The sequence below is a fragment of the Sinocyclocheilus grahami genome, unplaced genomic scaffold, assembly GCF_001515645.1.
Source record: "Sinocyclocheilus grahami isolate Dianchi unplaced genomic scaffold, SAMN03320097.WGS_v1.1 scaffold107.1, whole genome shotgun sequence".
Taxonomy (NCBI): domain Eukaryota; kingdom Metazoa; phylum Chordata; class Actinopteri; order Cypriniformes; family Cyprinidae; genus Sinocyclocheilus; species Sinocyclocheilus grahami.
In genome coordinates, this window is record NW_015505286.1 from 680,902 (window position 1) to 693,709 (window position 12,808).

The window sequence follows — 12,808 nt, forward strand, 5'->3', positions numbered from 1 at the left end:
TCGAAGCATCCTAGGTGTATATGACTTTCTTCTTTCAGACAAATCCAGTCTGAGTTAAATTAAAAATTGTCCTGGCTATTCCAAGCTCTATCATTGCAGTCAGCAGGTGTTGCAGTTGAACAGTCCACAAGTCGTCAAATAAAGCGTGCGCATTCATAATAAAACGTGCCGCAGATGGCTCCGGGGGATGAATAAAGGCCCCCTGTAGCGAATCAATGTGTTTTTGTAAGATAAATATCCATATTTCAAACGTAATAAACACTTTTCTCTAACTTCCGGTATCTGTCATATGCGGAAGCCGTTCCGGCGGATGACGTAGTACGTCGGCATTGCGTGATTAGTGACGATGCACTAGAGAACAAAACAAAACTCCGGTCACGAATTAAGTACAAACCGAGGATTTGCAAAGAAAAATGTCGGAGGATTTCGATATAAACCAAGAGGAGACTGGTTTTCCTTTGCTAAAGTAAGGAAACTTTGCTTCCTTTGCTCCTATAAACAAACTCGCGAGACTAGCATATCTCAGAGGCATGCGTGCTGCATCATCCATCGGAACAGCATCTGCATATGGCAGATAACGGAAGTGAGAGAAAAGTGTTTAAGTTTGAAATATGGATATTTTTCTTACAAAAACGCATGCATTCACTACAGGAGGACTTTATTCACCCCTCGGAGCCGTGTGAGGCACGTTTTATTATGAATGTGTGCGCTTTATTTGACGACTTGTGGACTGTTCAACTGCATCACCTGCTGACTGCAATGATAGAGCTTGGAATAGCCAGGACAATTTTTTATATAACTCCGACTGGATTTGTCTGAAAGAAGAAAGTTATATACACCTAGGATGCTTCGTGGGTAAGTAAAACACAGTCTAATTTTCATTTTTGGGTGAACTAACCCTTTAAAAAATGATTTTTTTACACGGCACCCCTGCTCTCGACAGACGGCACCCCGGTTGGGAAACACTGATCTAGATGACTGGCACCTGCATCCATTTTTTTTTTTTTGTAAAAACAATAAAATATATTATTATTTATTAGATAACTGAATCAGGTTGGTCGATTATGTTGTTTCTATAAAATTTTAGATGATTTTTGGTTTTATAATTACTTGGTACCATTGTTTGATATTTGTGACAACAAAGGATTAAGACAAAAATAGGGCATTGTGTGTTTGTGGTGAAGGAATGTGTTGCCCCAGTGTCATGCATGGTCTCGTACCCATGCTTCATCTCCAAGATACAGAGAAATCCGTCTGAAAGAACATCGATAGATGCATAAAAAGTTAAACTCTGAGTCTCTTTCGACTCTCTTTGATACGATTCAGACACACTTGACTGTGTCAAATCACTCACTGGCCTGTGGGAACGACACAACTCTCGTAAAAGTATTTATGGAGCTTCTGCTTTTCAGATAAGCATAATTATTGCCTATTTAAAACACTTTACATGCATCATAAAATTACACTTACCTTTGTTCCAATGACAAGTGGCAAAGGAAGGAGAAGAAATGGGGTACAAAAGAGAATCAGTAAATTTTTCATCCACCATACATGTTTCAGTATATGTGAAACCATCATTTTCGGCTTAAGATAACTTCACAAAGAAAAGTCCAAAACGGGGGGAAACTGCACAAAACTGCACAAAACTATTTTCTGATCTGTAGACAGTGCATGCGCTGTCACTATCTTTCTCTCTCTCACCACACACTCACTCGCACTCAGCGCTGCACACATTGGAGTGCATAATTAAGCGCGTGCAAGATTTGTACCTTGCCATTTTCAATTATTAAATATTAACCTGTGAATTTCATCACCAAAGATTTGTCAGCATATTTGTCACTTTAATGTATTTGCTTTTTGGAAATGCAGTCACATATGTCGATTAAGGTTTTTTTCATAATAGGCCACCGACAAACAATTTATAGAGCAGTCCAATCGTCTTGGATTGTCCAAATTACTCATTTAAAAATATATTAGTCTACATTTACATACAGGATGTAAATGATTCAATGACTTTCATGAGGGTCAAAGCCAAAGTAAAGGGGTCATATGATGTGATTTCAAGTTTTCCTTTCTCTTTGGAGTGTTACAAGCTGTTTGTGAAAGGATAAGATCCCTAAAGTTGCAAAGATTAAAGTCTCAAACCCAAAGAGATATATTTTATAAAAGTTAAGACTGGTCCACGCCCTCCTAAAATGCCTTGTTTAAACATGCCCCCACATGTCTACGTCACGATGTGGGAAGATTTGCATAACACCGCCCAAATGTTCACACAAAGAATTAAGGGGTAACTTTATTGTTGCTGCCACCGCCGACGCCATGTTGTGAAGACGCTGTGTGTTTCGTTGTGAAAGCGAAAATACTTTGTTTGGCCTTCCAAAAGAGGACACGACTAGAAATCAGTGGTTAAGTTGTATTTACAACACTGTTCCAGAGCAGTTCAAACCAAATATTCAGATGTGTGCAGTGCATTTTATGGAGGACTGTTTCCTGATCCTGGGAGAGTAGACTACAATGCCGGCTGTTCTGACTCACAGTCTGTAAGGCCGTTTTCATATTTAAAGAATTTGCCACTGATGATTCAAACGCGAGTTTTGAGCAGGGTAGAGTAGCGCTTGTTGTTAATTACTCCGATCACAAATGCAGACATGGTTTTATGTTTACACGGCACGATGCAACGCAACGCGTAAAAAGACAGTATAAGTCATTATAATCCATAATTATGTGCCCACTGGATGCAACAAATGCCTCGTTTATAATGAGGTTTAATGTTTTTGTCTCGTCGCTCCAGCATCACAGTATGGTAAGGGGCGTAACATTTGCGTCACAAGCTTGAGGTATTCGGCCAATCACAACGCACTGGATAGCTGGCCAATCAGAGCACACCTTGCTTTTCAGAACGATAAGCTTTGTAAAGATCGACGCGTTTAAGAAAAGCAGGGCATAGAGGAGCAACAATAATGTACAGTAATTGTAAAATTATGTTTTTTTTACCTTAATCCGCATAAACACATTGCATTACACCAAATACACAAAATAATGTTCTTTTTAGCAACGTCATATGACCCTTTTAACTTCAAAAATACTTATTAACCTTTAAGATATTTGGAGACCTCATTTATCCTCTAGTCCAAGGATTTCCAATTTTTACAGACCCATGGACCCTCAGTTAGACTCACAGTCAACCCAGAGACCTCCCAATACATTTCTTGATTCTTGATAACACTTTATAATAACTTTTGTTTAGAACATGAACATTAACAGAAATGTCAAGAAAAGTTCCAGCACAGGGACCAGCACAGCCTGAAGGAACTAAGGTGAGATTGGATGGGGAAGAGCTAGGAGAAGACAAGAATGAGCTCTTGTCTGAGTAGCTGAATGGCAGAGAGATAAACAGTGGGTACACACTGCAGACTTTGCTTAAACTCTACACAGAACCAGCAGGGAGCCAGACTCACAGACCTGCTGAGAGACTAACAAAAGTTCTCTGTGTGAGGGTGAGGATGAGGTTTCTTTAAATCATCACTAATTTGTGGGAAATCCTGATGAACCCATGGTTTTGTGTTGCAGGTGAACTTTTTGCTGCTGTTATAGGCTGTAAAAACAATAAATAATAGAGAATAATCAATAACCAGATTGAATACAACAGTCATAAAGGGATTATTTATTTATGATGCAACCAAATTGTGTATAAAAAAAATAAATAAATAAAAAAAGTTGAAGTGATTAAACTTGACTTTGGACAGCTTTGATTTATTTCCCAATGGTCACAAATGCACACAAGGAAAAACAAGGACATCTTCATGTTTTATAGTTTTACGGAATTAATTTGTGAAACATTAAACAGACAATCCCAAAACAATACATAGTACAATGTAATGTAAAAAAAAAGAACACTAATCCAAGTCTCTTTTGGGTTAGTGTTGCACATGTTTTTTGATCATTTGCACAGTTTGTTTGTTCAATCTTCTTGTCAGAATTTGTTCAGCTGCTCTGTACCTGGCATTTTCCAAATTAAAAAAAATAAGTTTCTAGTATATACTATAAAATGTATTTGTAACACTTTACAATACACTCTAAACAAAAATGGTGTTAAAAGTCGTTAATTGGCTTGTAATCACAAGAGAACCACAATACAGCACCTTTATCAAATGGTGCTATGTAGAACCATAAGAGGAACCCCATTCTCCTCCTTAAATTTTAGATGCGTTACTCCACTCTCATATATTTGCTATGAATGGGAATTTACTATGAATGGAGGGTTTCATTTGTTAACAGTTAGGTAATGTTAGTTAATACACAGTGTAACAAATTATTGCTCATTATTAAAATGTTAAGCATTAACTAAAGCTGACTAATGGGACCTTATTGTAAATGTTATCAATATATTTACAATATATTTTTAGTAGTTGCATAAACTGATGAAATATATATCTTGCAAGGTAAGTATCGTTGGATAAAATCATCTGTCAAATACATAAATGTAAGATGTAAAATATTTTGTATCAACATTGTGTCAGCATCTTGTATCAACTGCAGCAAAAGAAACAAAAGGAAAAAAAAGTAAAGTAAAGTTTAAAAAGGAAATAGTTGTTTACAATTCGGAGCTAAGAAAGTGTATTTTATTAAACTAGAAGATGAGTCCAGAATTGAAAGGTTTTACACATATAGCCTATATGTTACAGACAAATAGATTTTTGGAGCAGGATGACCTGGTGAACACCAGCATTTCTTAGAATGCTTTTACCTGTTGAATTTCTTTGAGTGCCATCAAAATTATTTGACTTGTACAGACTACTGTTCCAATTCTTGTATGTGTAACTGATTATGGTGATAAGATGGTGGACACGAATACCATGATTCTCACTCGATGTAATATTGCAAGCCAATCCACAGTATAACTTGTGTACAAGCATGTATGTACCTTAAAAGACCCGTATGCAGACAGGCAGGGGCAGTCTGCCTTCTGGACACGTGCTCCCACGTCTTCACGCATCTATTTATTTAGCTGTGGCTCCCCCTAGAGTCAAACATAGAGAATAACATTTTCAATGACACATACTCTCTAAAGCAGAGGTGCCCAAACTCGGTCCTGGTGGGCCGATGTCTTGCAGAGTTTAGCTCCAACCTGCCTCAACACACCTGCCTGGAGGTTTCTAGTATGCCTAGTAAGAGCTTGATTAGCTGGTTCAAGTGTATCTAATTCGAGTTGGATCTAAACTCTGCAGGACACCGGCCCTCCAGGACCAAGTTTGGGCACCCCTGCTCTAAAGCATCTAGCCAAAATCACGCAGCTATTGAGCATTACTGCTATTGGTGTTATTGGGCATTAGTTCCACTATTGTTGTTTGGTGGGCTTTGAAAGTGACCTGTTTTTGACAACAATGTTCATTTCACATCAAATATCATAACAAAAATCATAAGAGAGGCTAGACAAAGATATTCTCTTATTTAGTTAGGTAAAGTATAATATTAGGCCTATATGTTTTAAATTGTAATATATTTGTGAAAATCTCATATTAGATCATAAATTGATAATTGCAATTCTTTATATAACTACTAAACGTTAAGAATCATTTATTAACCATGACTGACTTTTTTTGTAGGTTGAGGCCTCGTTTTGAATTAGTACGATGGGGATTGAGTCTAAAGGGAGGGAGTAGGGATTCAAGGTTTTGCGTAGGTGGAGAGCTGGAACAGTACAGGGTACACTGGACAAATAAAGTCAATTTAAGGCTTTTGAAACTACGTTCAAACATGATATATTCTAGTAGTACAATTGTTATAGCAGGATATAATAACATCCTAGAAACTTGGCAATAAATGGTTTGTCTCTTCACAGTATTAGATATGCATAATTACACCAAAGCTCATCAAAGTTAGATAGTCAGAGAGTCTATTTATATAATTTTGATAATTAAACAATTTTTGTTTATTAGTTTATTGCTCATGGTCAGGGTATGTACAGTTTGTTAATTAGTTTTATTAATTAAATATATTATTAATTAATTAAATAATTAATTAACATATTATTAATTTTAATATTGTTTATGTCCTTGGAACAACAAACAACTTAATAATTGTTTGTACATTTTCACATTTATTAAAGTTTTGGATAACCTAAATAATATCTGTTTTGGTGGTGATCCATTGGGCATCTTGACCCTGGATCACATATATTAATATTTACATTTAAAACTAAATGGTGACACAAGTCAGTGGATGATGAAACATTAACCAACAGCACAGTGTCTGAGAGCATTCTACTCTAGTCATCTGTTCTGGGTCTACATCATTCACTCACTCTGTATTTATCACCTCTTTATTGTCAAAATTTTGGTTAGGTAAGTTTATCTGTTTTTATCTTTGTCTCTTCTGTATCTGTTGCATTTCTAGGTTGGGACAGTCAACAGTCATGGGAAATGTGAGGGGGGTATTTTATTATTATTATTTTTTGCTTAACACATTTTATGAAATTATATCAAATTAGTATTTTTTCTTTTCTTTTAGAATTTACAAAAAAGTGTCAACATTTAAAAACGTTAACATTTAAATTGTAGTAGTATGATTTTTTTGTGCTGTATTTTTGAAAACACATTTTTGTATTTTATGAAGATATTTTTAGTCTATATCTAAGACAACTGACAGAATGAAACAAACATTGACACTTTAGTTCTGAATTTTGCAAGCAAAATGAAAATAGTATCTTATATTTTAATATTATATAGATGTATATATGTATTATTGGGTTGTCTCTGAGGAACTTTTATGGGCTGTGAAAAAGTATAAATCATAAAAAATATATATAAAAACATAGTGTGCCATAAGAAACACTCTAAACATTACACTAGTAGCAAATGTTGGCATCAAAAACAAAAGCAGCAAAATAAACCATCAAATAATAACAATGCGATCACATAATTTGTTCACGTCGCTATACATGATGAGAACCTAAATGTCAACTTTGTACAGTTAATCTGTAAATATACAAGAAATTACTGGAATGCAGAATCATATGCACAATGCAGAATGTTGTTACGTCAAAATAAATAAATAAATAAATCATGGTATATAGTTGTATCACTTAATTGTGTAAATGTTACATTTTGTAACACTTTGCAATAAGTTTTGATTTGTTAATATTAGTTAACATTAACTAATGAGCAATAATTAATTAATAACAATAACAACATGTATTAGTGTTAATTTGAATATTTACTAATACATTTAAAAATAATTAAAATGTGTACGTGTTAGCATTAGTTAATGCACAATGAACTAACATGCATTATATACTAACACTGACAAAGATTATAAATATTAAAAGACAAAAATAATAAATAATAATAATAAAGTAATAATAAACTAAAAACTACTAATATATGTAAATATATATATATTACATTTAGTTAATGTTTATCCATATAGTTAATAAATTAACTAATGGTAACAAATAAGACCTTATTCTAAAGTGTTACCAAACCTTTTTACAGTAATTTGTGGGTTACTTTAAATTGTAGGGGATGAGATCTTTACCTTTGTACACATTTGGCTATCCCTCAATACCTTGTGAAAAGCTGAAATCACACATAATGATGTTCTAAAGTCATACTTTAGAATAACATGGAACATCACCTTAATTATTAATTATTAAGACAATAATGAAATAAGTATCTGTACAAATATTTGAAACTGTACTATTATATGATCTGTTTTATGTGTTCCAGGCTGACAGTAAGAACATGAAGCACTGTCTTATAGTGCTTATAATGCTCTGTTTCTTTAGGGTTGGACAGTTGGTAAGAAACTATGAGATACTACATTTTTTTCTCCAAATCTTGATCATCCACGTTGTTTGTTTCAAAAATATCACTCTAGCTCATTTCTAAAAAGGGCAGTCTTTTTATGATCATTTCTGCCACTCTTATTTCAGGCATCTAATGAAACAGATGATGGCAAAGTGAATTGCAATGATGTCTTAAGCTTGGAGGCTCAGCGAGCAGTTGGTGGTGCAGTGGCTAAACTGGGATTGGCGCTTTTAGAAAAAATACAGCCTAAGTCTGAGCAACCAAACATAATCATATCTCCTCTCAGTGTTTCTCTTGCACTTGCCGAGCTCGCTTTGGGTGAGAATTCTGCAATTAATCATACGGAAGTGTGAATATATACCAGTTATATAGTTTTTGTATATGTGTATATATGTTTTAAATCATTAGGTGCAAGGAACAAGACAGAAGAGAAGTTGTTGGAAGTCCTTCAGGCAAAAGAGCTGCCAAATTTTCATGAAACCTTAAGCTGTCTCCAAGAACAACTAACTGCCAAGGCTGTCAAGATGGCATCTCGTCTCTACCTCATACCAGGTAATGAACTCATGGCATTTTGTTTGATCATGGTAAACCCGACAACTGGAAGATCCTTTTGAGCTTGAGGTTCAGGACAAACCATTTGTTGACATACTTTAAATGTTAGTTTTGTTGAGGTTGCTTTTTGTAGATTTTGTAGTTGCTTTTTTCTTTGTGAAGCTGTTAGGGTGAACCAGGACTTTGTGGACAGAGCTTTGAACCTGTACAAATCCGAACCTGCACATCTAACCTCCATTGAGGAAGTCAATCATTGGGTAGAGGAAGCCACCAAAGGTCACATAACCAACTTTATGTCCAGTCTCCCATCTAATGTTGTTCTAATGCTGATAAACGCCATTCATTTTAAAGGTTGGTCTGCATTTCAGCTGTCATAACTGAGAGAAGATATGAAAACCTTTTCACTTTGAAAAATAACACATCATAAAACATTTATTTGAAAATAATGAGTAAGATGTCTGCACTCACATGTATTCAGGGTTTTTCTTTTTTTACCTTGATGTTTTTAATTTTAGAATTCAATTTTTTAAATTATTTTTTGGAAGACGTAAAAAAAAAAAATTTCTGGGTGATTTAATTGTCCTTGTACCAGAAGTGTCACTATGGTTTCTGCCCCCCCTAACACCTGAACAGCATACTGACTCAGGCCCCCCTCGGTACAATCATTACATTTTAAAATATTTTTTGAATTTGAAAATAAAGATGGTTACACCACATGACATTTTACAGTCAATCAAATTTAACTTTTTAAAAGACCATGTGAAATTTCAAGAACTTAACATGTTTTAATTGATATATTTCCTTTTGTATATAGTGGATACTTTTATTATTCGCTGACCCCATAATTTATAAAGATGTGGAAATGTAAATAAGTAAATAATTAAGTAAATAAACGTCCCTTTTTAGGAGAGTGGCAATCCCGTTTTGATTCCAAGTTCACTGTAAAGGATATTTTCTACATTGACAAAAAAACCTCTGTAAAAGTGGACATGATGATGGGATCCAAATATCCACTCAGCATGTTCATAGATAGAAAAGACGGTACTCAGGTAATCTTGCTGTTTATAATTAATCATAATTTTACATTTACATTTACCCAAAAGCCTGTAGATAATTTTGATTTGGTTTGATATCCTTCCATGCTGCCCTAAGGTTGCAAGGTTCCCTTTTCAAGGAAATATGAGTCTTCTGGTGGTAATGCCAGTGCCATCCCATGGAAATCTGTCAAATGCGGCTGCCAAACTCAACATATCAGACATGTATCAACATTTTCAAAATGAGAAGTCCATGCATGTAAAACTACCTAAATTCAAACTACAGTACAAGCAGGATCTGCGACAAGCACTCACAAGCATGGGTAAGATTAAAAAAGAGTTTATATCTACATGTTCTCAAATGACTTGTGGCTGTGAATCCCATCATGTGGTGAAATCTGACCTTATAAGTGGATGTCCTTTGGTCAACATGCAGTCGATCAATGCTTTTGTGAAGTGAGAGTTAATAATTCAGTAAGACAGAACTGTCGCACACATTCTCATCTCTTTCATTCAGGTTTAGACTTGCTGTTTACTGGGCCTGATTTATCCAGAATCTCACCAGGCCCGATAGTGGTTTCAGGCGTACAACATGCCTCAAGCATGGAGCTGAGCGAGGAGGGGGCCGAGGCTTCAGCTGCAACCTCTGTTACTCTTGTGCGCACCGTTCCTACTTTTGCAGTCAACATGCCATTCATTTTCGCACTGGTGGATGATGCCTCTTACATGCCTCTCTTCCTGGGTATGGTCACCAACCCCAACCCTGGAGCGACAATGGAACTAAGCGATGATCCAAAAACTGAAACTGAAAGCATCATGAAGCCAAGCAAAGTGCCTCAGAATGATGGGACACTGAATGATAGTCCACACATGGAAAACATGCTAAGTTACATGTTGAATATGTGGAAGGAAACAGAGTTCCTCAGACATCAGGAGATGGAGGATGGGAACTAAAAGGAGAAGATGGAACTGTCCATATTACAGTACATATTTTGCAAACTGTAATTAAATATGTAGGGTGTTGATGTTCATGGCCTGCTCTTGATTGATGGATGTCATATTAGTTTGAGATGAATGAGTCTGTTCAATGGCATCCACCCTGACTAATGTTTATGTAACAGATAATATACAGTCAGCTGGTTACTACTGCAAAATCAAAATAATTTTGCAATAATGATTGGTCAACTATACATTTTCTCAGGTATTACACAGCTACTTGCCAAATAAATAAATATATGAACATGAAAAGTTGATCTGAGTAGAAATTATTTTATAGTGTCATAACGCTGAAGAAGGTTAGTATTTAGAAATATTTGACCACTGAATGCCACAACTGACCAATCTAAATCAAGTATTCTACGAAGCTGTGTAATAAATATGCACCACCTGACCATTCAAAACTTAACAAAAGTGATATAATAGTTTTTTTTGCAATGATTAAGACCTTTCCCTTCTTCCAAATGTTGTATCTTTCTCCGTTTTTCCTCAAGAGTCTTTTGTAGATTTGCATGTTCTTCTTCCAGTTGAGCTTTAATTTTGGCCTTCTCTTCCTCCCTCTGTATTCTTCGTGTCACCTCTTTTGCTTTTTGGATGCTTTGTGGCCACTGCCTCTTGATCTGCCATCTTCTTTTTAACTTGTGCTTCTAGAAGCTGCATTTCCAGTTGCTCTTTATTTTGTTCTTGTAACACTTCCAGAACAGCTTGGCGTGCAGCAGCATCAGCAGCAGCTTCTTGTCGCTTCACAGAAGACCTAGTTGAATGTTCTGAAGCTCTTTCAAGACAGAAGAGACAGAACCTGATTTACATGGACTTGAATTGAAGAGAGAGCCGGCTTCCGGCCAAACTTGCTCTTCTCCTCCTGGAGTCTTTCCATAAAGTCTACTCGAGGCTCTAGATACAACAAACTTAGACATTTCTAACTTTCGACATGTATCTTGATCTGGAGTTGAGATTCTGTGTAGTTCATCATAAACACACTGGAGATCTGCAGAAAGTCATATGACATCACCAATGATATCATTAAGCAGGTCATCAGATAAAGTCTCTGTTGATTGTGGTAATGTTCGCTTAGAAGATTTAACATATTTTCCATTTGTCATAAATGTAGTTAAACCTTTGTTGAAGTGACTTTATTTTTGCAGTTTGCATTTCTCTACCCTTCTCTGTTAGAGTTCTGGTTCTTTTACGTCTTCTTGAATCCTGTGCCTCTTTTTATTGTGCTTTAGCACCACCCACTTGACCTTCTTCAGGCTGGTCTTGGGAATTTGCACTATCCCTAACACTGTCCCTTACCTGAATTGTGGGCTCATTTGATTCTGACATTTTGAATCACTACTTTAAATTTACTCAACTTTGTTAGCATAAAATATGTATAGGTAATAAGGTCTCTAAATCAACCTTTAACACTTTAAATGCAATGTAAATCTAAATTAAATGTAAATACTTTAAGGCTTAAACAAAGCAAATGTTGTTTTCCTTAACAATATTGCAGAAGAAATTTAAATGTGCAAAACAGCTTATTTTAGCTTGAATGTTACCTTTCAAAATACACTCAATATATACAACACTTCAAAAGACTTTGATATCAACTGGCAAATAGCCTTCTATCATTACTTACAAAACACTTTAAATTGGAAATATAGAAAGTTTGACGACTCTTTAAATGTGTCTATAAATAACAAACTTCAATTAAATTAAGTAAATTAGGCAAAACATTCAGGACACACACTCCTTTAGCAAGCCATAAAATCTTCTTCTTAAGGCACTTCAAATGTTCAAGTTCTTTATGACTTAGTCTGTTGTTCCCGATAACTTTATGCGTCTTTTTATGTCTTTATGTGTGTGTTTGTTTGTGTAGTGCGTGTTTTCAGCTCATCTATTAATCTCGCGATGACACTCCATGCGCTGCGTACACATCGTGATAAGGCCGCTGGTCCTACAAACTTGCTGCGTCATCCACTCGTGTCTTCGAACAGATCGAGTTTTCACTGTATCTCCCTCCAAGCATATGCAGACACAAGCAGTTCTCCTGCTACTGGTTTATTTGAAGACTTTTTTCCAAATCCACCGTGAAAACTAACCAATATTAACTTATATTAACAATATTAATAATTATTAAGAGAATACAAAACCCCATTAGCTTGACACATAGCGAAAGTGTGCACAACAGACGTAATGGCATTTTACTGACATAAAACTAGGGCTGCACGATTAATCAAAATTAAATCGCAATCAAGATTAGGCAAAAGCTGCGATTGTCATGCGCATCTTGTCAGGGAAGCACGGTTCTGTGATCAGTAGTAAATCTCCATCCGAAGGCCAGAGGGCGCTCTCGTGCAGAAACTCCAAATACGCCTCGCAAAAGAAATCCAAGAAATCCCTATAGCAGTTGCTGAATAAACAGAAGATTTAACT

At 35.6% G+C, this 12,808-nt stretch overlaps 2 protein-coding genes across 3 annotated transcripts in view; one reads left to right on the forward strand and one right to left on the reverse strand.

Moving 5' to 3' along the window:
* The window catches only part of LOC107588750 (solute carrier family 13 member 5-like), an 18,280-nt gene extending 16,561 nt beyond the window's left edge, over positions 1 to 1,719 (reverse strand). For both annotated transcript variants that reach the window (XM_016276976.1, XM_016276977.1), the window contains exon 1: positions 1,471 to 1,719. In XM_016276976.1, coding sequence (XP_016132462.1) covers positions 1,471 to 1,578 — 108 coding nt within the window. In that variant the 5' untranslated portion in view covers positions 1,579 to 1,719. The remainder of the gene's footprint in view (positions 1 to 1,470) is intronic.
* A 4,522-nt stretch (positions 1,720 to 6,241) lies between these two features.
* On the forward strand, positions 6,242 to 11,657 carry LOC107588752 (alpha-2-antiplasmin-like). Its single transcript, XM_016276978.1, has 8 exons — positions 6,242 to 6,344; positions 7,728 to 7,799; positions 7,934 to 8,126; positions 8,217 to 8,360; positions 8,523 to 8,711; positions 9,267 to 9,409; positions 9,513 to 9,717; positions 9,912 to 11,657. The coding sequence occupies exons 2-8, from the start codon at positions 7,743 to 7,745 to the stop codon at positions 10,346 to 10,348; spliced, it is 1,368 nt and encodes a 455-aa protein (XP_016132464.1). The 5' UTR covers positions 6,242 to 6,344; positions 7,728 to 7,742; the 3' UTR covers positions 10,349 to 11,657.
* Positions 11,658 to 12,808: the final 1,151 nt, after the last annotated feature.